Source organism: Tachyglossus aculeatus, chromosome 11 (genome assembly GCF_015852505.1).
Source record: "Tachyglossus aculeatus isolate mTacAcu1 chromosome 11, mTacAcu1.pri, whole genome shotgun sequence".
NCBI classification, from domain to species: Eukaryota; Metazoa; Chordata; class Mammalia; order Monotremata; family Tachyglossidae; genus Tachyglossus; species Tachyglossus aculeatus.
The window spans coordinates 28,161,971-28,187,185 of NC_052076.1; the positions used below are offsets into that span (position 1 = coordinate 28,161,971).

The 25,215-nt window shown below is 54.7% G+C and overlaps 3 protein-coding genes across 4 annotated transcripts; all 3 read left to right on the top strand.

Moving 5' to 3' along the window:
• The first annotated feature begins 5,296 nt into the window (after positions 1-5,296).
• HOXB9 (homeobox B9) lies at positions 5,297-9,038 on the top strand. The gene is made up of 2 exons (XM_038753862.1): positions 5,297-5,813; positions 8,773-9,038. The coding sequence occupies exons 1-2, from the start codon at positions 5,297-5,299 to the stop codon at positions 9,006-9,008; spliced, it is 753 nt and encodes a 250-aa protein (XP_038609790.1). The 3' UTR covers positions 9,009-9,038.
• A 7,842-nt stretch (positions 9,039-16,880) lies between these two features.
• HOXB8 (homeobox B8) lies at positions 16,881-18,618 on the top strand. 2 transcript variants are annotated; one of them, XM_038753668.1, is made up of 2 exons: positions 16,881-17,531; positions 18,311-18,618. In XM_038753668.1, the coding sequence occupies exons 1-2, from the start codon at positions 17,102-17,104 to the stop codon at positions 18,616-18,618; spliced, it is 738 nt and encodes a 245-aa protein (XP_038609596.1). In that variant the 5' UTR covers positions 16,881-17,101. The 2 variants fall into 2 exon arrangements, with proteins under 2 accessions (XP_038609596.1, XP_038609597.1); XM_038753669.1 differs by having other exon boundaries at positions 18,314-18,618.
• Positions 18,619-21,069: 2,451 nt separating this feature from the next.
• On the top strand, positions 21,070-24,918 carry HOXB7 (homeobox B7). Its single transcript, XM_038753672.1, has 2 exons — positions 21,070-21,670; positions 24,511-24,918. The coding sequence occupies exons 1-2, from the start codon at positions 21,265-21,267 to the stop codon at positions 24,762-24,764; spliced, it is 660 nt and encodes a 219-aa protein (XP_038609600.1). The 5' UTR covers positions 21,070-21,264; the 3' UTR covers positions 24,765-24,918.
• Positions 24,919-25,215: the final 297 nt, after the last annotated feature.

The window sequence follows — 25,215 nt, forward strand, 5'->3', positions numbered from 1 at the left end:
TGTATCACACCAGATCACACCAGATCGGGGATCAACTTAGGTTTCCCCCGCGCTCGCCCTCCTCCAAAACCGCCGAAGGCCCGGAAGGGGAGCGAACGGGCCAGGGACCGGCTAGCAAGAGGGAGCTTCGGGGATCGCTGCAGGTTTGGGATCTCTGGGATAGTCAAATCCTACTTCCCAGAGGGAGCCCCAGCCTCCTGGAAGGCTGAATCTGCCTTTGGGGCTGCCGGGCGGCGGCCTGGGCAGGAAGGGCCAGTGAGGGCCGGATCGCCCTTCCCGAAAGCAGGGTGGCTTCTAGAGGCCACTGGGCTACCACCAAGCCTGGCCGCGGCTCAGAGCAGCTCCCTCCCCGCCGGCGCCCCGCGGCCCACGGCGACCCCTCCCCTTAGGAAATGTGCTGTAAAATCCCAAATCAATAAAGGGCTTTGGAGAGGAGGAGGGGGTTTTACAACAGCTCCAGCGTTTATGGAAGCAATTCCGAAATAACCTTCTACCTGGACTCCACTTCCCTTCTAGCAGCAGCTTTCAGGGGGCTCCTTGGGCCCCCGGACCCACGGGGAAAGCCATTCTAAATCGTTCCGGGGTTCTGTTAGGACCCCAGATTGCGGGGAAAATAGGATCGCCCACAAAACTGCGAAGACGGGTGGTTAGAGGTCTTTGAGGAGCTTCTGAGATTTCAGTGCGTTTAATATAGTTGTGGAATCAGCAGCTAGATCTTCCCAAGACCCTTTCCCCACATCTTTCCACCACGGACCTGGTCGGTGTGGCCACCTCCACGACGTGTCAGGCCAGTTTTACATGGTAACATCATTTCTAGACGCCCCATACATAGACATTACAAATTCACAGCGGATGGATTTTCACACCTGTAAAGTACTCGGGCGCAATTCAAATCCAGAGCAATACACGCCCAGGATAAGTTTTGTTCTAGATGATACTATCTGGGCGCTTCTCTGGTGGATAAACATTACAAGAAGAGGAGCCACCCCAAAATGGGTCCCTGCAACGATATATTAACATATACGTGGCAGATGCACGGATTAATATATCCTCTGGAATCGGACCCATCCCGGGTAAGTGTGGGAGCGAAAATTGCCCGAGTGCAAGCTCTCTTCTAGATTATTTTCAATCTGAGAGATCCTCCGATCCCGAGGTTCACAAAAGTGGTCAAGATCGAATTTATGCTTAATACTCAGGCATTTATTCACCCATTTATTTCCAAACGCCCAATCCGCAACCAATCCTACATCTAAAATATAGAATCTCCTGCAAGTTAAGCTCCTTTCCAGAACGGACATGCATTTCTCTATGATAGTCATAGGCACAAATTCACGTTCATATTCACCCCCATCCAGTTTGAGTACCGGGTATCCTAGATGGCAATAATACATCTAGACATTTCTGGAAATGAATCTATGTTCCGTCATGTACCTACCCAGTCTAAATTCAGCAACGGGCTTGCGCTCAGGTCGGCTCAGGTCGACTCTTTCTCGACAGCAGTCTGCCCACAGTCGACCCGGTTCGGCCTTTCCTGGGTAGGAGCTCCGACTATGGGTTCCGGATCTGAGCGCCTACAGACCAGGCCGGGATTTGGGCCCTCTCTCTAGGAGGAGTGGGGCTGGGGAAATACAGTCTGCAACGATCATGGGAGGGGGTTGCAGATAAATAGCGTCTGGGGGCGTAGGTGTTATGTACGGAAATATAAATATTTGTATCCTGCGCGAGTCTGTGACCCATATATATCCCGAGGCAAGTGTATTATGGGCACCCACTGAACGTTCACACTTATGGCACACATCTACATTACACATTGACACATCTCTCTAATGTTTATGTTTCGGTTTAATTCAGATATATCTCTCTCTTTCTCTCTCTCTCACACACACACATCACACTTTCCAGAGGATCTAACCCTCCCACACCCCAGGCGAGTGATCCCAGGAGCGGCCAAAGTATCACAGGTCTTTCCCCTTGCTTTCTCCTTCCCTCTCCATTCCCCCTCGTCGTTCTTGCGGGCCCGGAAGCTTCGGCAGGCCAGACCTTGTGCGTCTCCATGTCCGGCCTCCCTTGCCGGCAGATGGAAGCGTTCGAGCTCCGCTGGGGAGCAGGAAATGGCGAGAGAGAGAGAGAGGGAGGGAGAGAGAGAAGCAGGGAGGAAAGGGGGAGGAGGGCAGATAGGATGTCCCGCTTTTCCGACTGGAAAAATCTAGAATTTTGCCCCCAGAACCCTGCGGGGTGGAGGCTAGTTTCGGCCCCTTTGGGACTCAGGAGTTAGAAGGCCGTTTTTAATCCCGGATTGAAACGAAGGACAGAAAAGGTCAACTCCCCCCCTAGCCCAGCCCCTACCAGCCCGGCTCCGCTCAGGCTGCCTGCGAGCAGACTCGGGGGCTTCTCTGCTCGGCCGGGGTCCCACCAGAGGCGCCGAGGCGCCCGGGTCCTCGCCCCCGCCCGGCAGAAAAGCAACGGGCCGAAGCTCTAGGAGGCGCCACGACTTCCAGGGAGGTCCGAGTTGGCACGACGACTCTCCACTTCCCGGAGGGAGCCCGCAAGAACCAGGGAAAACTGGGGTGAAATCCAACATCAGCTCCCCTCCCCAAACAGGCGCCAAGCTGGATCGCCGGACTCCGGGGAGGGGGAATGCGGCTGCGGGGGGCGGGGGCCGCCGGAAAGAATTCCCCAGGCCTGAACCCCGCCGTCCCCAGACCCCAAATCCCAGCCCAGAGAGGCTCCTCCCCCAGGAGTCTGAGCCAGCCTGGCCTGAAGCTTCTTACTCCCCACAACCGGACCCTTACCCGGATAATGTTGGGCACCCTATTACTGCAATCACTATGGTCAAGCTTGCTTGGCTCTGAGGGAGCCTTCAGTCTTCCCCCCACATCACCCCAAAGATCATCAAACCTCTCTGCTGCCACTCCCCACGGCCCCGAACTTTCAGCGCAAGGCGGGACCCGATTAGATCTTTCGGGTTTAGAACAGAGCTTGGAACTTGAAAAGGGGAAAAGAAGGCTGGACTCTCTGCCTCCTTTTGGACTCTGATTTATCTGCTCCGAGAAATGAAGGCCGCGAGTCCCCGCCACTGTCCATGTCGCGCTTGTTTCACTGGGGTGGGGACAGGTGAATTGGGGAAAGGGGAGGCGGGTGGATTCATCCCAGGTGCGGCAGCGGCTACTCCCTCCCACTGCCTCCCGAGCAGGTGCCTGGTGGCAGCGTCTTTTTTATCGGCCTTTTCCGCCTTTCCCCTGGAGTCCGTCCGCCTCCTCGGCTCTGCCACCCAGCTAGGCCGGGCGGGAGGGCGAGCGGAGAGCCTTCTCAGCAAAGCCCTGGCGCAGCAGCCTGAGCTGCGGCCCGAGAAGGGGTGAGGTCGGCCGGCCCGCCCGCCCTCGGATTGATCCTTAAAAAATCATCTGGAAATGCCGGAATGGAGAGAAATATGGCGCGCAGCACGGCCGGGCCGTAACTCACATTTAATGACGTGAGATGGCTTCCTCGGGAGGGAGAGACGGGAGCTCGGGCCCTCGGCTTTCTCGTCGGAAGGAGGGGTTGGAGGGGACAGAGTGGGGCGCAGAGAAGAAAATAAAATAGGTAGACTTGTCCCCCTCCGCCCCCCAAATCATTTTTTTTCGTTCCAGGACCTCTTAGGCGAAGGGGGGAAGTGAGGTTCCTGAATTTGTTGGTGCTTCTGCGTTTGGGATCCCAACGAATCCCCATATAAGGTTGTCCTCCCGTTTCCAACCCATTTTCTCCCCCCCCCCTCCCGGAAAACTTTGGAAAACGGTCCCAGGCTTTGGGCTCCCAGGCTCCCCGCCTCGGTACAGCCAATGAATCAGCTGGGCTTGCTCTAAACTCGGAGGGAGAAAGGATCGGGAGAAACGGGTCGGGAGCCTGTAAAGTGACTTGCTAAGTTTATCCCAGTGGAACAAAAGTGCCGGCGAGGCAACCAGGCGTCCCCCGTTTAGCGCGATTTCTTTGCGGGAGGCCGGCAGCCTGGAAAGCCGTGCCCGGTCATGGCCAGGACTCCGGCCCGCCTATACTCGCCAAAGGCCTGAGGATCGATTCACATTTCCTGCTCCCGGCGGTAGCCGAGGAGCGGAAAACGAGTTGGGCGGCTCAAGGGTGACCCCCACTCGTAGAAAAAATACCCCACCCTCTGTCTCATCACCCGCGCCTCCCAGGGTTTTCCGAAGTCTTCCCCCACTCCCAGAGAGAAGCTGGCGCGGCTGACTAGGGGATGGAACTTTTTGCGTGTGTCTGAAGGAAAGAGGGGGTTTCACCAAGGGGAGGTAACTTTTCTTCCCGTTTCCCGGCCTCCCCGGACCCACCGCACTCCTGTCTGCGAAAATCCACCGCCTCGCAGCTCATGGAAGTTTATTTAAGTCTTTAGTCAGTAAAGTTCCCTGCGGCCGGCTCAGCCTCAACCGTATTTCCTAGCGGGAAAGTTCAGTGGAGTTCCGCGCCTGCTGTTTCCCCTTTCCTCTCTCCCTCGGGATGGGGTGGGGGCTGGGGGAGGTGGAGACTGGGTGATTCGGTGAGAGCTGAGTATAGGGGATCGCTCCCAATATAACGACTCTTTTTCAGAGTCCCTCCCCTAAGCCCTCAAACTCCCTGCCCTTCCATCCCTCTTGTCCATATCTCCAGAGGAGGATCCTAACGCTTTCTCTTTAAATAAAAAAATGCCACCGACGGTGGCCAGGGAGGGGAAATGGCGGGGTTGGGTGATGATAAATAGCTATTTTTCAATGGTTCCCGCGCGTCTCTCCCAGCTGCGGGGACAACTCGGGTCTCTCTGTCCCCGGTCCCCTTAGATCAAGCACGCTTTTTTGTAATTTTTTTTACCCTTTCCCCTCCCTCTTCCCCCTCCCACTCCTCTCCCCCCCCCTCCCCTCCCGCCCCCTGCCGGGGGGACTCCGGGCGGCCGGCTTCGGGCTGGGGTTACGTGGAAGCCGAAACCCCTGACGTGGTGGCGCGTTGCATAAGCAAAAAACAATCCATCCCTGATATGGAATGCAGCGCGGATGACAGCGGGAGCGCAGCCCCTCTGCCCGATTGATTTACGTCGAGGCTGACGCTTTATCAGGCTCACGAAAAAAGTTTGACCAATCATTTTGCAAGGAGCGCCGAGCCCTGCAGCCCCACTGTACTTTGTTGGCGGAGAAGTTGAGAGAGAGAGAGAGAGAGGGAGAGAGAGGAAGAGAGAGAGAGAGTCCAAATCTAAGCTCGGTCCTCTAGCTACATCTACCGATATAGAGCGGATGGTGGCTCTCCTTCCCTGTAACGCGCCCTGTATGATGCTCTGAGAATGTCCATTTCGGGGACGCTCAGCAGTTACTATGTCGACTCCATCATAAGTCATGAGAGCGAAGACGCGCCCCCCGGCAAGTTTCCCGGGGGCCAGCATCCGGGGCCCCGCCAGCCCGGCCACACCGAGCATTTAGACTTCCCGTCCTGTAGTTTCCAGCCTAAGGCTCCGGTGTTCAGCGCCTCGTGGACGCCCCTGAACCCCCATCCTCCGGGGACCCTCCCTTCGGTGTATCATCCGTACATTCAGCACCAGGCGGTCCCTCCGGCCGAGAGCAGGTATCTCCGCAGCTGGCTGGAGCCGGTGGCCAGGACAGACACTGTTCCCGGGCAGGGGCTGGTCAAGGCGGAGCCGCTGGCCGGGGGCTCCGGGGAGCAGCTTCTCAAGCCGGGGTCGGGCCAGGAGTACAATTTAGAAACTGCGGCGGGCAGAGAAGCGATCCTGTCGAATCAAAGGCCCGGCTACGAGGACAATAAAATTTGCGAAGGAAGCGAGGACAAAGAAAGAGCTGATCAAAGTAAGTTATAAAAAGTGAGGAAAGAAACAGCCACAAGCGGAGGAAGAGGGGTAATAAACGCACGGCCAGGGAGAGTTAAAATCATGGAGGGGGAGAGAGGGAGGGAGAGGGAAGGAGAGGAAAAGAGAAAGACTGAGGAACCGACAGAGGAGCGGAACTTTCAAACGACTTGGGGCCAGTTCGGAGAAGGGATGAGTGTTTGGAGAGCTGGAGAGGGTGGTCGGAGGGTTGGGAGGTGCGGGGGTGGGGGCAGAGGGTCTCTTCTTCAAATCCCGTAGCAAACGCTATCCGGAGGGGGGAACCTCAAAGAAAGCTTCCTTCTCTATTTCTTTGACTCAATTCGAGGTGGGCGAGAGACGACACTGCACGAGGTTTGGTCGGAGAGGGGAGTTGCTCGTGGGGCGGTGGGAAGAAAGGGAATAGGAGAAAGGGGACATTTGCTCCCGGAACTCCAGGCCCCTCAAATTTCTGTCCTGAAGAAGTGTGTGTGTGTGTGTGTGTGTGTGTGTGTGTGTGTGTGTTTATGGGGAGGGGGGTGGTGCAAGTCTGTGTGTATCTATGTGTATGTGTGTCACTGGGAGTCTGTTTTCTTGTATTAGCATGATGCTGGCCCAGTGATTATTTCAGGCATAGACGGTAAAAGACGACAAAGGGGGAAAGCGAGAGGAAGCCCTCTTGGCTTTTATTTGACTGGAATGGCTTAGCAGTCCTTAAAAATGGACCGTAAGCCGGCAGAGCGGGAGAAAGGATGGACACGGAGGAGGAGGACGAGGCGTTGAAAGGAAACAGCGGAGTCCCTCGGCCTCCTGCTTCCTCTGCGTCTCTGAGCCCCAGGGTCCGCGACCGCCAGGGGGGTCGGGGCCAGGAAAGAGGAACGGATGAGAAGGGAATCGTCTGGCCACCGAGCAGAGTTTCTGGGCCCTTACCCTTCCAAGTCCATCTCTGCTGGGGAGGAGAAGGGACGGGGTGGGAGGGTCGGATCCCCCCGGGCTGGAGGGCGCTGGGTATCAGGTCGGGGGAGTCTGGTGGAGGCAGGATGAGGGCGTGGGGGGTGGGTGAGGAGTGTCTTTTCCCAGTCTGGAGGGCGATGGGCAAAGCTAGCGTGTTTGGAGGTGAGGGGAGAAGGAGGAGGACCTGACTCTGTGCAGGGATCTCGGCGCTCCCAGAAATAGGACTCCCCCCCCCCCCCATCCTGGCCCCGAATCCTTCTTCATCAACCTCTTGGTTGTTGAGAGGGGAGGGCTTGAGGGCTAGGTGCGGGGTGGTGCGGGAAGGATACATGAAGTATGAAACCGGGTTAGACTGCCCGAAATCCCCTCCTTGCTAGCTTTCTCTCCTAGGCCATCTCTTTTCGGGGCCATGGGTCTGGGGGCCCAGGATGGGGAGGGGTCGAAGAGGGGGGCGAGACTTCCGCCCGCACAGTATTTTTCCTCATTGCAGCTTCTGGGCCTCGGGGGAGCTAGGTAAAGGGAGAGTGAACCGGATTTCATTCGGGGTCAGATAGGAAGAAAAAGGAAAATCCCCATCCCATCCGAGAGGCTCCTGTCCTCGGGAGAAGCCCCGTGGTTCCAGAGCACCGTGCCGGATATACCGCGCCCAGTCTTTGGGGAAACGCGCGCGTACACACATACACACGCGCGCGCGCGCAACCCCCAAACTCAACCCCAAATCCCATTAAAGACATGGAACATCAATTATTAACAGCCCTGTTCCTCTTTAATATTTAATTTTGCTGCATCTCCCAGCCCAGTCAATCACTGTAAGGAAATAGCGCAGAAATTGGTCCGACGCGGTGCTTACACCGTAAAATGAACCGTATTCTTTGAAATATTCAGCGCGTTTCATTGCTGGAGAAAAGGTTATGAAAAGCTGCCTGTTGTTTGAAATTCAGCTGCGGATCGGAGAGTTTGAAAGGAAGGGTGGAGGCGAGGCAATGGGCGAGGGAGCCATTTGAGATTTCGCTTTCTTGTTTCTTTTCCCCCAAATCCCTTCCCTTGTCCAAAACCCATTTCCCCCTCCGGCCGGTAGGTAATCTTGCTGTATTCCCTTTCTCGTCTCCTTCCCTAGACAGCTAAGGTATACGGGGGGGGGGGGGGAATGTTGCCCCTTGAACCCTCCTTCCCCCACCTCCACTTCCTCGACTAACGAATCTCCCGGGGCAGGTAAAGGTATGGAGGTCAAAGGTGTTTCCAGAGCCAGGAGCCAGATCTGGTAGCGAGGGAGTGTATAGTTCAACTGCGTGTATGTGTGTGTGTGTGTGTGTGTGTGTGTGTGTTTGCGTGTGTGTGTGCCAACGTGTCCCGGTATATGGGTGTGTATATGTAGACTGGGTGAACACATTTACGGGTGTGTTTAAGCGTGTGAGTTAAGACTGTGCCAGGACACTATACATCGGAAAGGGCACATCAATAACAATAACAAAAGAGGTTGGGATTTTCCCCATCTCTTCCTTTCTCCCCCACTCCCTCCGCCCCGCGACTCAACCCACGGCCTGGCTCAGATCAAGGTAACCATCTACCCCGTGGCCAATCCCCCCAAAAGGTCTGGGCCAACTAGAAAAACTGGAAGAGGATGTCTGTCGATTTGGGATATTTCCGTGGATGATCCGAAGGACCACCTCATCCAGCGTCCATGGGCTCTTTGGACACATACACACACGGACGTGTTTGATCGGGACATGATCCCACGTGCCCTGTTCACACACACACACACACACACACACACACACACACACACACACAGAGGCGTCTTAGACTTTCCCTATCGGGACGTGATTCGACAAAGGCAGGGTTGTGGTTCGGAGTAGCAAGGGCCCGGGGTGGGAGTGGGAGTTGTGGGTCCGGGGGCGGGAGGGTTGCGTCCTAGAAACGATCAGGCAAGAGGCAGGAAGCCAGGAAGCTCAGGTTCGGTGAGGCATTTTCGTCCTTTCGGCTGATTTCTGTCGCTGCTTCTCTTTCAGCCAACCCATCGGCCAGCTGGCTGCACGCTCGCTCGTCCAGGAAAAAGCGGTGTCCCTACACCAAGTACCAGACGCTGGAGTTAGAGAAGGAATTTCTGTTCAACATGTACCTCACCAGAGACCGTAGGCACGAGGTAGCCAGACTGCTCAACCTGAGCGAGAGACAAGTCAAAATCTGGTTTCAAAACCGAAGGATGAAAATGAAGAAAATGAACAAGGAACAGGGCAAAGACTAGATCCCCTTTTCCACCTCCTCCCCTGTCCCTGCCCCGTTCACCCTTATTTATACCGGTGGCTACTGCACAATGGTCCTGGAACAAATATATGGGGCGTGGGGAGTTTTCCGGAAGGGAAAACCGCTCACTTCCCATCCCTAATTCTCCCCAGGCCCCGGATCCCAAATGGAGACCGCTGAGCTGAGAGGCGACCCGGCCCGCTAGGCTGGGAGGTAAACGGAAAACGAGAGCGTTCCTTCTCCGAGACAAGAAGCGAGGGGCATCTCCACTCCTTAATAAAGTCGGAGAGAGGGGTTGCAAATGTGGCTGGGACCGAGTTAGTTTAGGAAGGGTCAGACTCCTCTGCCTGGACAACTCACTTTTTCTCTGTGCTACACACACACACACACACACACACACGCTCAGAAACTCTCCTTCACACCCCACAATATACAAACACACACTCTCTCTGTCTCTCCCAACACACCCACACAAACACACATTCACAAACACACACACACCCCCCACACAAAACATACACTAAAATCCCCTAGAAGCATACACAAAAGCATATATGGCACGGTCACAAGCGCATAATTAAACTACTACCCCCTGGATAGAGTCATAGTTGAAGAAGGAAAGTATTTCCGATTTAATCATTTGTCCTGTTCCTTTCGAACTAACGAGGTTCCAAGCCCTCCCCCGGTTGGTGTGTCTCTTTTTAATTTTTTAAATCACTCTGTCCAGCGAACTGACTCCCATTCTGGAGAACGCTACGCTTCTAAAGCGCCCTCCCTGATTCTCATCCCCATTGTTCCTTCCCCATTTTGTCTCCTACCCTAGCCCCTCCAAACTGTTCATTCAGGAAAACCAAGCCACCTTCACCAGCGAATGCGCTTATACCGTGTAGGGGCTCCCCAGTCCCCCTGTTTTTAGCTCAACTCGTATTCTAGATGAGAAGAAACGACGGGAGGACTAAGATTGATAATTTATTGTGAATCGATTTCCAACCCATCCAAAGTTAACCTTGTAGGTGTCAGAAATGAAAAGGACAGATAGCATAACGCTCCTCCCCACCCCCCAACTCCTTCGCCCCTCAAGGTGTTGGCGAGAACCGGGTAGAATAGGTGGATTGTCCGGCCCCCCGGTCCATTCGCGTTCTGTTTACATTCGGAAAAGAGAGACCCCAGCGTTCTGCTTCGGTTCTCGCCGGGAAAATGAACCTCGTGACCCGCTGGGTGACACGGAAGAATCTAACTGTATCTTGCTCCATGAATCAAAATGTATCCGGCCTCGTCCCTTCTGGGTTCATTCCGCGTTGGAAAGACCGGTCAAGTCTCCTCTAGGGGCTACTCGGAGATACTCGATTTCTCTTTTCGCCCCTCTAACTCCCGAAGGACTTATGCTCCCCCGTTTCCTCGCATCACGGAAAACTCGGAACGGGGGAGAACTTGAGTAGTTTTTTTCTTTTCTTTTCCTTTCTTTTTTCGGCTACGTCGGTGGTTGTTGTGATTTGTGATTTGTGGTCGTGATTTTTCGGTGGCTGTTTCGCCCATTTTGGTTCCTAATGTCGCTTATTTGTGGGGGGTGGGAGGGGGGTGCGGGGCAGAGTTCTCCGGTTGTTCGTTTTGAAAAAAAAATTAAAATAAACCTCGCTTTTGTGTCTATCTGTGTATCGGCAACTCTCGGCCTCTCTCCTCTCGCTGTCGGGTTGAAAGGAGAGAGCGAGGAGTCGAACCTACCTCGTTGCTTTTCTCTTCTGGGACAGCGCCCCAAGAAAAGGGGGAAAGAGTCAGGAATTTAACTCAAGGGTGGGGGATAAAGGTGTCCCAAGCGCCGTGTTTCCCTATATCCTGAGCTTTGGGGTCCTTGAAAGGTTTTAGGATTCCCTGAAACCTTCCTTCAGGAACTTGGGTCAAAACCTCAGCCTGTTCCAAAAGCACTAACTTGCCCTAGTTCTTAAGACCAAGGCTCAGGAGGACTTGAATGTTATTACTGGTAGCGGTTGACTGATTGACGGTGGCCATGATAATGATAATATTAGCACGAAAAGTAAAACTTTCCTTCGTCCAAAATCCATGCGTTTCCCCCATTTTTCCTGATATCTAACGGCAGAAACAGGAAAGCGGTGAACCCGCTACTCAAAGCCACGAAGCCGATTTGTGAACTTTTCCAAAGGGCAAACGGTGGCCCCTCTCGCCCGCCACACAATGCCCCTCTCCCAGAGTGTTAGCGGGCGAAGGTCCTATTCACCCATCGGAAAAAGAAATTCTTAAACCGTGACTCTGCTCGAATCCTTTCCCTCATGCTGCCCAGGGAAGCGTAAGAACGAAAAGAGATTTTGAGGTTTCCCAGATTATCTTTATTAGAGGTTTTTGGTTATTTGTTTCTTTCTTTTTATTTTTTTCAAGCCAGTGCGGGACGTGCTGCACGCGGGGAGAAAAGTAAAGAGACAGGTATGGAGTAATAGGGGGAGAAGTCAGGGCGCTGAATTTCTTTCTGACATTCCCAGACTCCCGGATAAAGGGATTTCGAGTCAGGTCCAGAACTCTACCCTCAGTTGAAGAGATCCGAAACTGGAAAGGGTCCTCAATACGACGCTAGGCCGACGGTTCTCGCCGGCGGACAGCTAGACTTTTGACCAAGTGTCCCACGCTTTTCCGAGTCCTTGTTCCTACTGAGAGGTAGGGGAGAGAGATGGGGGGTTTCGTGCCCTCCCTCAAGGGGTTGACGAGGGCCTGGGCTCAAAACACAAGCGAAACCCCTATTCCTCCTTCTTTTTCCCGGAAAAGAATCGAGTCAAACCTTGTGGAAAGGGAGGGAGAAAACAAAATCCCGATTCACTGGGTGCTTCCCCTTCTCTCATATCCCTCTCTTACTCTCTGCTGTCTGAGAAACCAGGAGCGCTGTACCGAGGGCGAGAGAGAGAAAACTCAGTGTGAGAGTCGGGATAGGCATAAGGAAGGGCTTCCTGCTAGACTGGGGGATTTTCACATTGGAAATTGGAAAAGCGAAGGCCAGTAGCGGCAACGGCGGTCCCGGCCGAGAAACCGCGGGCGGGAGATGGAGGAGGGGGCGGGAGGGGACGGGACGGGATGGGGGAGTGGGGAGAACCCAGTTTCCTCTTCTAAGGACGTCCTGCAAAGGCAAACAAAGGGAGAGATGCGGAGGCGAAGCCGGGAAGGAGGGGATTGGGAAGTAACTTGTCATAAAAGCGATCGAGAGAGAGGGGACCCGCTGCAGTGTGCGCGCAATAAAAGAATATGACCGCTATAAAACTTTATAGCGTATACATTTCGGAAGGTTAAGGAACTAAATAGCAGCAAAGCAAACAGCGCCCTGGTACTTTCGGGGCCTCACAAATTAGCAACGTGGCTGGGGTTGGACTGGGACATGTGGGTCCCCCACCATTGCACCCCGAGTCGTGAGGCCGAGGGGGCGAGAGAGTAGGATGGAGGGCAGAGGGATGGGGTGGAGGAGGGAAAAAAAAGAGGGGAGGGGAAGAAGGGCTGATTTTGTTGTCGCAGACGCTTTGGAAATGCCGCAATCCGGGAGAATTTCTTTGTTCTGTTCCCCCCCACCCCCTTAGCAATTGCATCTCTTCAAATCGGGAGTCATAAACCGAGACCATTACACACACACACACACACACCACACACACACACACACACACGCACACTCACGCACTCACGCGCACACACACACACACACATATTCTCACACTCAAAGTTCAAACCAGACGTCTGGAAAAGGGGCCAGTAGCCTCTTTATCTGTTTACAACTCCGCTCCCGCCCTGTGCTCCCTTCCTGACTCCAGAAAGCTCGGTAGCCGAGTCTCCACTCCAGCACAACTGGGGGTTTCATCGGCAACCCTCGCTCCCTTTTTCTGGCTTCCGACCCTCTTGCTGTAACATTCGGGGCAGAAAGATCCGTGGCCCTTCCACTTCTCTCGTCTGCTCGCTAAATTCCCCCAAGCCGTTTTCCGAATTCGAAGCTTTCTCTCTCTTTTGTTTTTAACCTCGCCTTTTTTCTGATGAAAGTTTTCTCCCTCTCGTCTCTCACTCCAACGGCCCGATGAAATTGCCGTCAGAGCGGGCCTTTCTCCAGGGGGCCGCTAGATGGCGCTCGTGCTCCACGCTAAATCCCCCGTCGGCTCCGGGTCGTTCACCAGCCCCTGGATGGCCCGAGAAAAAGCCCACCTGAGCAATCCCGAAAGTCATGAATGATCCGAACGTAATCAAAATACATGGACAATTATGGACGTTTCCCCGACTGTGGCGTGTTCCGGCACAGTCGTATCTACTCCCTAGGAAAAACTGGAGATGATATTGTACCCCCACCGAGGTGTCTTGAATCTTAGGAAGCTTTGGAGTGAAAGAGACTCTTTCCTTTCAGTAAGAAAAAAATGATTCCGAAAAGGAGGGATTGGGTAAATAGGCTATCCCGACTCCGATTCCAAGCCAGGGAGGGGCGCCAGGTGAGGAGGGCTGGGTACTGATGATCGGAAATCGGGAGCCTCTGTCCAAGGACGGTGTCTAGCGGGCCTCGGGCCTGGTGAAAGACCAGAAAGCAGAAGAGGGGAAGGAATGTATAAATAAGCCGACCTCTTTTCGGTTGGACCGAAGGAATTGGGTCGGAAAGGGCAGCTTGGGGGAAGGAAGACTGAAAGGGGTCCAGACGTTCGAGGCCCGGAGGAAGCGGGTCGGTGCGTGTCCGAACGTTTGACGATGCAGACATGGAGTGCCGAAACCATTTCCGAAAGGGCCGTGTGGGAGATCTGGGGTCTTCTCCTTGGACGGCGCGCAGAAGGGGGAGACACTGGGGAGCCGTCTGGACAGTTTCAGACGAAAATCCGCTGGGGCCAAGGGGAATTTTCGGGAGGAGAAACGATGGGGGAGAAATTGTGCCGCGGTCTCACGGCTGGCGGCTTTGGGGCCGGACACCTGGGATAGTCTTGTTTCAACTGGGGAATTTTCGGAGGGAATGTCTGGAGGGGAGACGGCTCTCATTCCAAGACCCTCCCTCGAGCCACCCGCCTCTAGGGAAAACTTCTCTAGCACCCCCGACCCTCAATCTCGCTCCTCGCCCTCAGGGAATAAGCGAAGATTGCCGCGGCCCTCCCAAAACTCCAAAGGGATCAACGAGTCAATGCTTGAGTCAGCGGCAAGAGGAAAAGTTAGCTTTCCCAGAAACTAGACTCTCCTCGTTTCCCAATAAATCTCTGCTCCGTTGGGTGTTTATAAATGTTCTTCTCTCCCTCTTGTTTTTCTTCTAATAGAAACCTTTTCCTTCCATCGGTATCTGGTACAGGGCAGGGATGATTTAGGACGGACCCGATGCTCTCCCGCCGCCGGTGAGTCACTCTCCACCTCGTAACTAAAATACTGCTTGCTCTTGGAGAAACTGGTAACTTCCAAGAACAAGTTCGCCCGCGATTTCGCTTCTTTTCCTTTTTATTTTTCCTCTCCACCCCCGCCCCCTCCCCGATCCCTCCCCTTCACTTGCCGACTTCTGCTCTTGTCTGTGCCTTTCTCCTCTTTTCGCATCTCGCCCCCCACTTCCCATCCTCAGTGGAAATTTTTATTCTAAAATAAAGAACTCCAAGAACTTGGGGAAGGGGAGGGGAATGGGGGTACCTCGGGCTCGCCTTTCAGCACAACTCAGAAGGCAGGAGCCCGAGTCACGACATGAGGATGAGCGGTAATCGACTCTGAATAGTAAAAATTCGAATGCAGTTGATTCAATCCCGTTCGGTTTCTACAAGCCAATCAGCCCTATTGGCGAGTCTAAATGTCTGGGTTGTACAACAGGGACTTGCAGGGCAGAAGAAGGGAAAGAAAACCGATTGAGAATTGCTGGAGGGTTGGCTTGGGCTGAGGGCATGTGGGGACCCGGGCATCTCTGGCTTTCCTAGGGCGATTAGGAGCAGCAGGAGTTTCAGGCGCATTTTCGCCCCCTTTGTGCCCAGGTTGAATCTGGGTTTTTAAAGAAGACGAAGTGGAGATCGGGGGTAGGGTTCAATTTTGCTTTTCCCCCTCTCCAGGCCAGGTTGGGAGAGGGCCAAGGACTCAACGGGCTTGGGAGGTGGGGAGACAAAAGAAAAGATATATTGATCGCCTTACAGTCGATGGGCAAAGCCGACAGCTCCCCGAATCTAACACGGAGCGGTATGAGCGGGCAGGAGGGGAAGAGAGGGGAGACTGGGTTCCTAAGATCGGGACAGGCACAGGTTCAAAGAGAAATATCGCCCAGTAAAGCGCCTCTAGCTCTTGGCCTGGATGGTGTCAACACGATAATAATCTAATCCTCGTCCGGTGAGTTGGGAGAGGTAGAAAGAGGGATTCTTAGATCGTTCTTGGAAAACTGGACTCGGGGCTCATATCGGTTCCGGGAATATACAAACTTGAACCATTCCCTCTTCTTCACCCTACCCGCCGTCCCCGTCCCCTCCCCCCACACATCCCCACCCCTCCAAGCCCCCAAGAAAAAATAAACGCGGTCCGAAACTTGCTGACAAGGGACCGGGGCGCTTTTCCGAATCCGTGCGTTGAGGCTGGGCAAAACTGCCGAGCCTGCAATCCGCGGGGCGAACTTTGCTCAGCGGTTAACAAATGTCCATAAACCAGAAAGTTTCTCTTTCCTCCCTCCCCCCTTACCCTCCCCTCGCCCCTCCCCCGAGGCAGCCGAACCCCACTACCTCGCAGTCTTGGGGACACCCCCACCCTCAGTAAAAGTCAAGATTCCCAAATAACATGGTGATGGGGGCGGGGGGGGAGAGGGGAGACTCGCTCACTCGGGCCAGGGAGAGAGAGTGGAAGTGGAAGGAGGCGAAAATGTCGAAAGAGTCGACAATAGCGATGAAACCCCCATAATCATTTTAATTTCGCTATTGACACGCTCGCATCTTGCATAAAGGCGAACGGGTCCAATCGGATCCGCAGTTTTATAGCTGTAGAGGAAGGAACTCGTAAAACGCTAACAGCTTTTATGCGCTGCGGTATAAACAACAACAACATCTCCGGCTTTATTGCGTTTTATAGTTTGTTAAAGAGTTTACAGCCGTTTTCGGTTCCTATTACAAAGGCAATCCCCTCCATATGAGAGCTAAACCTTTATCAATAATAAGGAAATTGATCATTAAAACCTTAAATATGACTACCTCGTTTGTTTTAAAATATGTTTAGGGTAAGAAGCTGTATGATTTGATAACTTGTATTAAAATACCAATTACATTTATAGGACCTTTTAAAACTCGACGCAATTAAACCGTGTTCTTTTACAGTTTTCCAAAGCGACCCTGACATTTCGAAAGACTAAAACTGCCTCGTTAAAATCTCGAAATTAACAGCACAAAGTGCGCCTCCTTCATTTTTTTTTTCTCAGCTCCCCAAATCAATCTTTAGGGTGGTCCGGGTAGGTATTTGATTTGTTGTGAGACGAAAGATATCTCATTAATGTAGGTAGTTAAACATATTTAATCCGTATATTCTCTCTCTCTCTCTCTCTCTCTCGCTCGCTCGCTCGCTCGCTCTCCCCCTCTCCCCCCTCCCCCTCTCTCTCCATGGCGTTTTTTCTTTCCTCTCTTTTTTCCTCCCTCCCTCTCTCCCTCTCGCTCTCGCTCTCACCACCGCGCAGTGCGGAGTCCGTGTGGAGCCGAGAAACCAATGAGATGAGGTATAGTTAATGGATGTAAATGATCATGAAAAGAGAGAGCAAAATATGAAACAACTCATTTGCGAGGGAGTAAATCACCGAAAACTGTTTATGAACTGGCATCTCTTCTTCGAAATGTAAAGCGAGGAACTCTTTAAGTGGCGGTATATTTTTTGGGGGGTGGGGGTGGGGGGGAGGGAGGGAGGTGGGCGAGCTCGGCTATCATGCAAGCTTAGACTTTCTGGTGATTATCCGGACCTTTTATATTCCTGGAAATCACAACAAAGTGTGGCGGCTTCGCGATCTTCTTCGCCTCGTTCTTTCTTTCTCTCTCTCTCTCTCTCTCTCGCTCTCTTTTTTCTTTTTTTTTTTTTTTAGTCTTGTGAGCTGACTAGAGCCGGTGTTTCCGCGTTTTTCCTCTCCCTCCCTTCCCCCCCCACCCCCCCAAAAAATTCAATAAAATGAGCTCCTATTTCGTCAACTCACTGTTCTCCAAGTACAAAACCGGGGATTCTCTACGCCCCAACTACTACGACTGTGGGTTCGCCCAGGACCTAGGGGGAAGACCCACCGTGGTCTATGGCCCTAGTACCGGAGGTACCTTCCAGCATCCGTCGCAGATTCAGGAATTTTATCACGGGACCTCTTCGCTCTCCACGTCCCCCTACCAGCAGAATCCCTGCGCGGTAGCCTGCCACGGGGACCCTAGTAACTTCTACGGCTACGACCCGCTACAAAGACAGACGCTCTTCAGCGCCCAGGACTCGGATCTCGTCCAGTATGCCGACTGCAAGCTCGCCGCCGCCGCCGCCAACGGCCTGGGCGAAGAAGCTGAGAGCTCGGAGCAGAGCCCTTCCCCAACCCAGCTCTTTCCGTGGATGAGACCGCAAGGTGAGAGGGGGGAAAGGCGCGGGAGAAGGGGGGCGGGGAGGGGAGGGGATCGTCCTGGGGAGACCTTTTTTTTTTCTTAAGGAGAAAGGGGGCCGCTTAAAGACACTTCCTGAATCCATAAACCTTCTCTCCTTTTTTTCCCCTCCTTTTTACTGTTTTATGGGGGGCTATGGAGAGGGCTGGGGTGAGGGGGAGGCATACTCGGCTTTTTTGCACTTGTGAATTGCTTTATAGTTTAATTGCCCTGAAGGAACTTTTATTCTCGGGGTTGGAGCTCTGGGGCTTTTCAACCTGAGTCGCTTCCCCCCCCCCCAACACCCCACCCCACCCTTTCACCCCACCTCCCCTTTCCCAAAGTTTATGGCACTTTTAATAGCTTCTTAGCCCCCAGAACCCTGCCCCGGAGGCGGCTCTGAAGCCGGAATGGAGCGGGGTGGGGGGGAACCGGGCCGAGAATTCCCTCACCCCCCCGCCTGGATTCAGGGCCGTCTGATTCCCCCATCCTTCTACTCCCACTCCCCACCCCCACCTACCTCGCCCTTCCTCCTCTTCGCTGACCGCTGGCTCAAACCCTCTCCCCCCACCCCCCCATCCCCGCCCCCCTTCCCCCCACCGGCCTTCTCGGCTCAGTGTTTCTGTGAGCGGAGCCTCCTTGTGCCCTTATTGTACTCTTCTTCCCCCAGCCCGTTTCACGTATCTTTCAACCTTCTCCCCTCCCCCACCCCGCCCCTCTCCCTCCCCTCCCCTCCTCCCGTCTCTCCGCCGTTTCCCGTTGCCAGCAGCCGCCGGACGCAGGCGAGGCCGACAGACGTACAGCCGCTACCAGACCCTGGAGCTGGAGAAGGAGTTCCTCTTCAACCCCTACCTGACCCGCAAAAGGCGAATCGAGGTGTCGCACGCTCTGGGACTGACTGAGAGGCAGGTCAAAATCTGGTTCCAGAACCGGAGGATGAAGTGGAAAAAGGAGAACAACAAAGACAAATTTCCGAGCAGCAAGTGCGAGCAGGAGGAGTTGGAAAAGCAGAAACCGGAGAGAACGCAGGAGCCCGAAGAGGAGGGGGACGGACAGAAGGGGGACAAGAAATAGGGCCTGCGGCGGGGCACTGCGGGGGGCGTTGCGGGGGGCCTGCGGGGCCGGAGGGGGCCGGAGTTGTGGGGGGTGGGGTCGGCGGGAGACGCATCCCGCCCTCCGGGATGCCGAGAACCAGCGAGCCGACGAGACCCGGTCTCCCTGCCGAGTCGAAGCTGTAAGCACCCTTTCCTGTAGCTCTTTGATACAAGCGAACAGTATGCGGTGGAGAGAAAGTCCAAGCGTTCGCAGCGCAGGCTTTCCTCCCTCCGCGCCAATATTGCTAGTGTAGTGTATCGTCCTAGCTATGTGAACCATGACTGTGAACCTTCTTCGATTTTCTTCCTTCTTTTTCTTCCTGGGGGGCGGTGGGGGAGGGCCCCCCCCAGGATTGACCTAACAGCCGCTTTCAATGCTAGCGATCTTCTGTGGAATTAACATTGTGCAATTTCTTTTCTCTTCGTGGTTCTTTGTCTTGACCGAGGTACCTATTTCTGAGACGTCATCCCAACAACATGAAACTGCCTATTTATGCTGTAGTTATTTCTGTCCGTCTCTCCGCCTTTCTCTCATCTCTGTCTCTCTTCTCTTCTCTCTCTGTCTCTCGATCTCCTCGCGATCTATTTTCTCTGTCTTTCTGATTCTGTCTCTCTCATCCTCTCCCCCCCCCCCCATTTCCTCCGGCCTCTTCCCTCTCCCCTCCGCTTCCTTCGTCCCTTCGCCTCCCTCCCCTCTCCCCTTTCCTCCCCCTTTTCTCCCCCCCCCCCACCTTTGGTTGACAATTTCGTCTTAAATGTTTCTCAAAAGAGGTTTCTTTAGTTAGCATGCGCACAGTGAAACAATTGTTAAGTGATCTTAGGTTTACTGTGAAGAGAATGTATACTGTATCCGTGAATTGCTTTATGGGGGAGACTAATTATATATTTTGTTGTTCTTCAATACTTTGTTCTGTTGTCTGCGCCTGGAAAGGGCGGAAGAGTTACAATAAAGTTTACAAGCGAGAATCCGTGACATCATGGAGGCTTCTCTGCTTCATTTCCTCCAGGATCGTTTGGAAAGCAAGGAAATAAAAGTCAATTGTGTCCCGCCGCTTTCAAAGCAGCTCTCGGACCCGGAGAGACGGGAGGAGAGGGGGTGTAGTGGGCGAACCGGAGGCTGAGGGCTGGCTGGTTGGCTGGTTGACTGGCTGGCTGGTATGTGGGACAGGTTGCCCCCCTAAGTGTTTTGGGGTGTTGACCAGGAGACTAGCTGGACCTCCTGCGGGGAGGTGGGCTGTGTGTGTGTATGGGGGGACGGGGAGGGGATAGAGACCCTGTCCTTGCAGTAAATGTCGGGGTGCAAACAGCGGAAGGTCGAGCTAACTTCCTACACTTGTCCCTCCCTCCCCCTCCCCCACCTCCTGTTCCCTCATAGGAAGACGGAAGCGACAGGGCTGTTGTGTGGGCGATTTGCGAAATGATGGCAGGAGAGAGCTACGGTGTCAACCCCCATTTTGTCTCATTAATCTTTGCCTGCCTGTGCGCGGGTGCGCGTGGGTGCGCGTGGGTCCGTGGGTGGCTCTAGCGTCAGTGGGTCTGGGCCGGAGAGTGAGGCCAGACAAGGCCGGACAATCTCATTAGTCGGTGGGTCGAGGGGGCTGAGGGGTTGCTGGTGGTTTCTTCCCCCACCCCTCAACCCCCACCTCTTTAGGCCGAGGCGGGCCGCTTCCTGAGCTTGGAGATCTCCAGCCCAGTGGAGAGCAGGCGAGCAGCTGGCGGCTTTGGCTTCTGTCGGGACTTCCCAGGAGTAGGAAGAAGCCAGGAGATCCGTCTCCTCTGGCTCCCCACCTTCTCTTTCTTCCTCCGTCCCTCGGCTCCCACCCCCCGACCGCCTCCCCCCCCCCATCTCTTGCCTTTTCTTTTTCTTTTTTAATATAAACCCCGAGAAGACGGAAGGCCCCACTGTCCGCCGCCCAGCGCCCGTGGCCCGGACTAGACGAATATAGCGCCGAATAACGTTAGAGAAAGGAAAGTATCGGCTCTCAATGAGGCATTTGTCTGGTCGGGGAGGAGGGCGCGTTCAGCCGGGAGGTGTTGAGGGGGAGACCCCGTCCCAAACAGGAGCCTCGGTCCGGAAAGGGTGGGGGGGGGGTGTCTCGGGGGAGGGGGAGGAGACAGGAGACCGCCCTGCCGGATCGATCCGGACTTTTTTTTTTTATTCTGGGCCCCCTACCCCCCAGCACCCACCCCGGACACAGACTCACAGATACACACACAGACACACAGACACACAGACACACACACACCCCTTCTGATGTGTCTGAAATCTGATTGCAGGTTGCCCGCCAATCGCCCCCTCCCCCTTCAAGCCCCGGTTCCCCGCCCCCCCCCCCCAGCCCCAGGCCCAGCCCCAGCCCCAGCCCGGCTCCGGAGAGCTCGGGCCCCATTCATTATTGATCATATTTTATCCGCCCGCCGCGGCGGCGAGTCTCCCCATTCCAGAGAGCCGAGGGGAGGCCGGGCGGCCATTGGCGGAGGGTCCGTCACGTGGGCCGGGGTCACGTGGGCCGGGAGGAAAAAGGGGGCTCTTTTTGGTGTAAATCTGGACTCTAATTCCGTAATATATCAAGGTATCTCGTAAAACCGACACTAAAACGCCCCGGCCTACAAATCACCCGGCCAGATTATGAGCTCATTGTATTATGCGAACGCTTTATTTTCTAAATATCCAGCCGCAAGTCCGGTGTTTCCGTCTGGAGTCTTCTCCGAACAAACTTCTTGCGCGTTCGCTTCGAGCGCGCCGCGCCAGGGCTATGGAGCGGGCTCGGCCGCCGCCTTCGCCGCCTCCATGCCGGGGCTGTACGCGCCCGGGGGCGGGATGCCCGGGCAGAGCGGGGCCGTGTACCCGGGCGGCTACGGGCTGGAGGCCAGCTCCTTCAACATGCACTGCGCGCCCTTTGAGCCCAACCTCTCCGTGATGGGTCCCGGCGGCGACTCCGCCAAGCCCGACTGCAGCAAGGCGGGCCACAGGGAGTCGGACCTGGCCGCCGGGGACAGTAACTTTCGCATCTATCCCTGGATGAGGAGCACAGGTAACAGGCGCCCCGATGCGTCCGAGGAGAAGCAAATAAAAATTCAGAGGCGTCCTTCCCCCCTCCCCCCGCCCCTCCCCCTCCCCGGGCAGAGTCCTCCCTCCCTTCTCCCCTATTGGGGGCGGGGGCGTAAAATCGAATCCTCTTCTGTCGGGGGGCTGGGCGCGCCCTTCCTCTTCAGAGAATGCTTTCCCTTTCCGAGAGGTCTTTCTCCTTGGGCTCCCAAAGTCTCCCCTTTCCTCCCCCTCGCTGATCTAGGCCTTTTAGCTTTAAATATTTATCAGCTGCTCCGGGGCTGACTCGGGAGAGGCAGTTCGTCTTAGTGGGGATCGCCGAGGTTTGCAGAAATAATGGCTATTAGCACGCCCCCCCCCCTTTCCTCCCCGAGTCCCACGCACTCAATTTCCACGTTGGTGATTTCATCTATTTTTGTCTCCCCCCTCCCATTTTCGAAGGGCCGGGGGGTGGCTGTCGCCGTTTGGAGTGAGGGGACAGTTGTTGGTTTGGGACAGCAGTTGAAAGATAGAAAGCTCCCCACGCCCCGCTCACCCCCATGCCTCGGCGGCCCCTTTCGGAAGCATTTTTGCCCTAAACATCTGCTCCCGACCTTCCCTCTACCCTGTGCAGGGAGACGAACTTCCTAAACGGGGAGAAATCAGGGAGACTAGAGGAGCAGAGGGCTAGATCTGGGGATTCGGGAGCCTCTGGGACCGCACCTGCCCGGTGCCGGAGAGTCTTAGGGTGAGGTGGTTTTCTCAGGGTTATTCTATCCCGGCCCCCTCTCTCCCCAACTTCCATCTCTGAAGTTCTCTGGAAGGTGGAGGTGGTGGTGGTGGTGGTGGTGGTGGTAATAATGGTGATGTGCAAATTAGGAGACCGCCCCACTCCGGAGAGGTTGGGGAGAGGGAGAAACCTCCAGCGGTCTGTTTTCCTAAGTCTGACTCAGGTGCCTCATTCATCCTCCCGCTTGGTCGCACCGATCCCTGTCAATTATCCCTAAATAAATAGCCAACAAGCTTTTCCTCTTCATTAAAAGAGGGAGACTCGCTGATGTCGAGCTGGGGGCTGATAAACCGAATTAGCCTCCAGAATCCAGCATTAGAATAGGGAACCTTCCCTAGACCAGAATCCCAGGTCAGGGAAGGAACAGCGCACGTTTCTCTCCCCTCCACTTTTTCCCCCTCTCCCCCTCTTTTTTCTACCCCTTCTTCCTCCTCTCTTTCCCCCATCTCTCTCTCTCTGTCTCTCTCTCTGTCTCTCTCTCTGTCTCTCTGTCTCTGTCTCTGTCTCTGTCTCTGTCTCTCTCTCTCTCTCTCTGTCTCTGTCTCTCTCTCTCTCCCCTCCCCTCTTTTCCTTTCTGTGTCTGTCTCTCAGATTCCCGGACCTCAGCTACTTTCCCCAAGGGGAAAACAGAGTTGAAAACTTATTGCGTTGGGAGGGAGAGGGAGAAGCGTGCTCGGCCGGGCGAGGAAGCGCTGGAGGGGGGAGGGGGGCGTCGGTCCCAGTAAGAGGCGGGGGCAGTTACTAAAAGGGAGAGCTGAGGTTAGGCACTGCGCTGGCCCCGTCCCGGGGGTCTCCGGGAAACGGGAGATCTAGCTAATTAGTAGCGGTCACCCTTTACCATTACCTGCTCCATAATTCACCCGTTTTTACAGTTGATTTATCAAAGCCCAAATTTTTCTGCTCGTAAACATTTCAGCTCGGCTTTTATCTGACTTAAAATTAGGCCCTTCTCGTTCTCCCTCACTCTGCCCCACCTTCTTCCCAAACCGCCGTGCCTCCAGACCCCTCCACGACAAACTGGGGAGCCAGACCTGCTGGGGGTGGGGGGCGGGATAACCTCCACCTGAGGGCTACAGGGGTCCAGAGTCTAACTCCTGGACGTCTTCCCATTATGCCCGTCGCTCTGTTCCTGGGGCCAAAGCCCCTCCTCTCAGGACCCCCCACCTGCACCCAACTATTTCCGTGGGTCGAGACGTCTGGTTGGGAAAACGTCCCCTCCTTGCCGATGCTTTTCTTCCTTTTCAATTTTCTCTCCGAGCGAGTCTGGGGTGGCAAGGGCGGGAGTCAGCAGAGGCCTGGCGCTGCTTTTTCCTGAAATAGCAATCGGAAAATGATCATAATAAACCCCACTGTTACCAATTAAATGCCACTGGAAACTGTCTCTGGCTCCCGGGTCTTTTCACAACAAACCACGGAGTTCTAGCCAGTTTAGGTTTCCAGCGTTTCGTGTGAACACAAATATTCAGGCCGCAAAACCTCCAATCCCCCCTCTCTCTCCTGAGGTCCCTTCGCCCTCTCCCCCAGCTTTGCTCACCTCTCCCCGCTTGGCCCCCCAGTTCCTGCAGCTTCGGGTCGAAGCTGAAGCGATAATCCGGCCTTCTCTCCCCGCCCCCGATTGGAATTTCTTTCGGGATTAGGAACATTGAGACGGTCAGTGGGGAAGAAAGCAGCTAGGTTAATGGGTCAGAAAAGCTTCTCAACTCTCCCTCCGCCCAAAGGAACCCGCAAGCACGGTCATAGGAATGGTGTGTACTCTCTCTCTCTCTCTCTCTCTCTCTCTCTCTCTCTCTCTCTCTGTGTGTGCGTGTGTGTGTGTGTGTGTGTGTGTGTGTGTGTGTTTTTAGGGTGCGGGGCTCCTGGGGTTGGAGTCATCCCAGGAATCGAAGAGACCGCGAAGCCTAGTCCCCGCCTCCGCCCCCCGCCTCCGCCCCGGTCCGAACGCCCCAAAACTGCCCTTTTCACATCCCGTTCTCCTTCCTTCCTTCCTCCCTTCCTTCCTTCCTTTCTTTCTTTCTTTCTTCCTTCCTTCCTTCCTTCTTTTTCTCCTCTCCGAGCAGGCACCGACCGCAAACGCGGCCGCCAGACCTACACCCGCTATCAGACCCTGGAGCTGGAGAAGGAGTTCCACTACAACCGCTACCTGACCCGGCGCCGCCGCATCGAGATCGCTCACGCCCTGTGCCTGACAGAGAGACAGATCAAAATCTGGTTCCAGAACCGGCGGATGAAGTGGAAAAAGGAGAACAAGACAGCCGGACCCAGTTCCAGCAGCCAGGACAAGGCAGAGGCCGAAGAGGATGAGGAAGAGTGAAAGAGAGCCCCAGCCCGAAACAAGAGGGGAGAAACGAGACTTTTCAAAGTGGGAAAAAAAAATAACCCCAAAACACCGAAGGGCCGAAGTCTTGGTTTCTTCCCACTGACCAAGTATACTACCTAGATTAAAGGCTTCTGTTTGCTTTTGTTTACGGTTTTTGTCCACTAGAAAGCGGTCTACCTGTAGCTTTTAAGAAAGCCCCGCCGTTCTGAGTGGCGATTGTAAGGTCTTTGTAAACCTTCCTGTTTGTATTCCCCGTTTCTTTGTGGACCTTGAGTGTGAAATACGTGCTTCCCTCCGCCCTGCGGCGGCCCGGCGGGCTGGTTAGACACCGTGTGTACATATTCGTTAGGGAAAAAAAGACAAAAACGAAACAAAAAAATACCCTTCTTTCTGGTTACCTGTTGTCTCCTGACCGCCTCCCCTTTCCGCCTTGCTCCTCTTCCCC

Coding starts and splice junctions, on each gene's coding strand:
- HOXB9 (XM_038753862.1), top strand. CDS start 5,297: ATGTCCATTTCGGGGACGCTCAGCAGTTACTATGTCGACTCCATCATA. Junction 5,814..8,772: donor CAAAGAAAGAGCTGATCAAA/GTAAGTTATAAA, acceptor CTTCTCTTTCAG/CCAACCCATCGGCCAGCTGG.
- HOXB8 (XM_038753668.1), top strand. CDS start 17,102: ATGAGCTCCTATTTCGTCAACTCACTGTTCTCCAAGTACAAAACCGGG. Junction 17,532..18,310: donor TCCGTGGATGAGACCGCAAG/GTGAGAGGGGGG, acceptor TCCCGTTGCCAG/CAGCCGCCGGACGCAGGCGA.
- HOXB7 (XM_038753672.1), top strand. CDS start 21,265: ATGAGCTCATTGTATTATGCGAACGCTTTATTTTCTAAATATCCAGCC. Junction 21,671..24,510: donor TCCCTGGATGAGGAGCACAG/GTAACAGGCGCC, acceptor CTCTCCGAGCAG/GCACCGACCGCAAACGCGGC.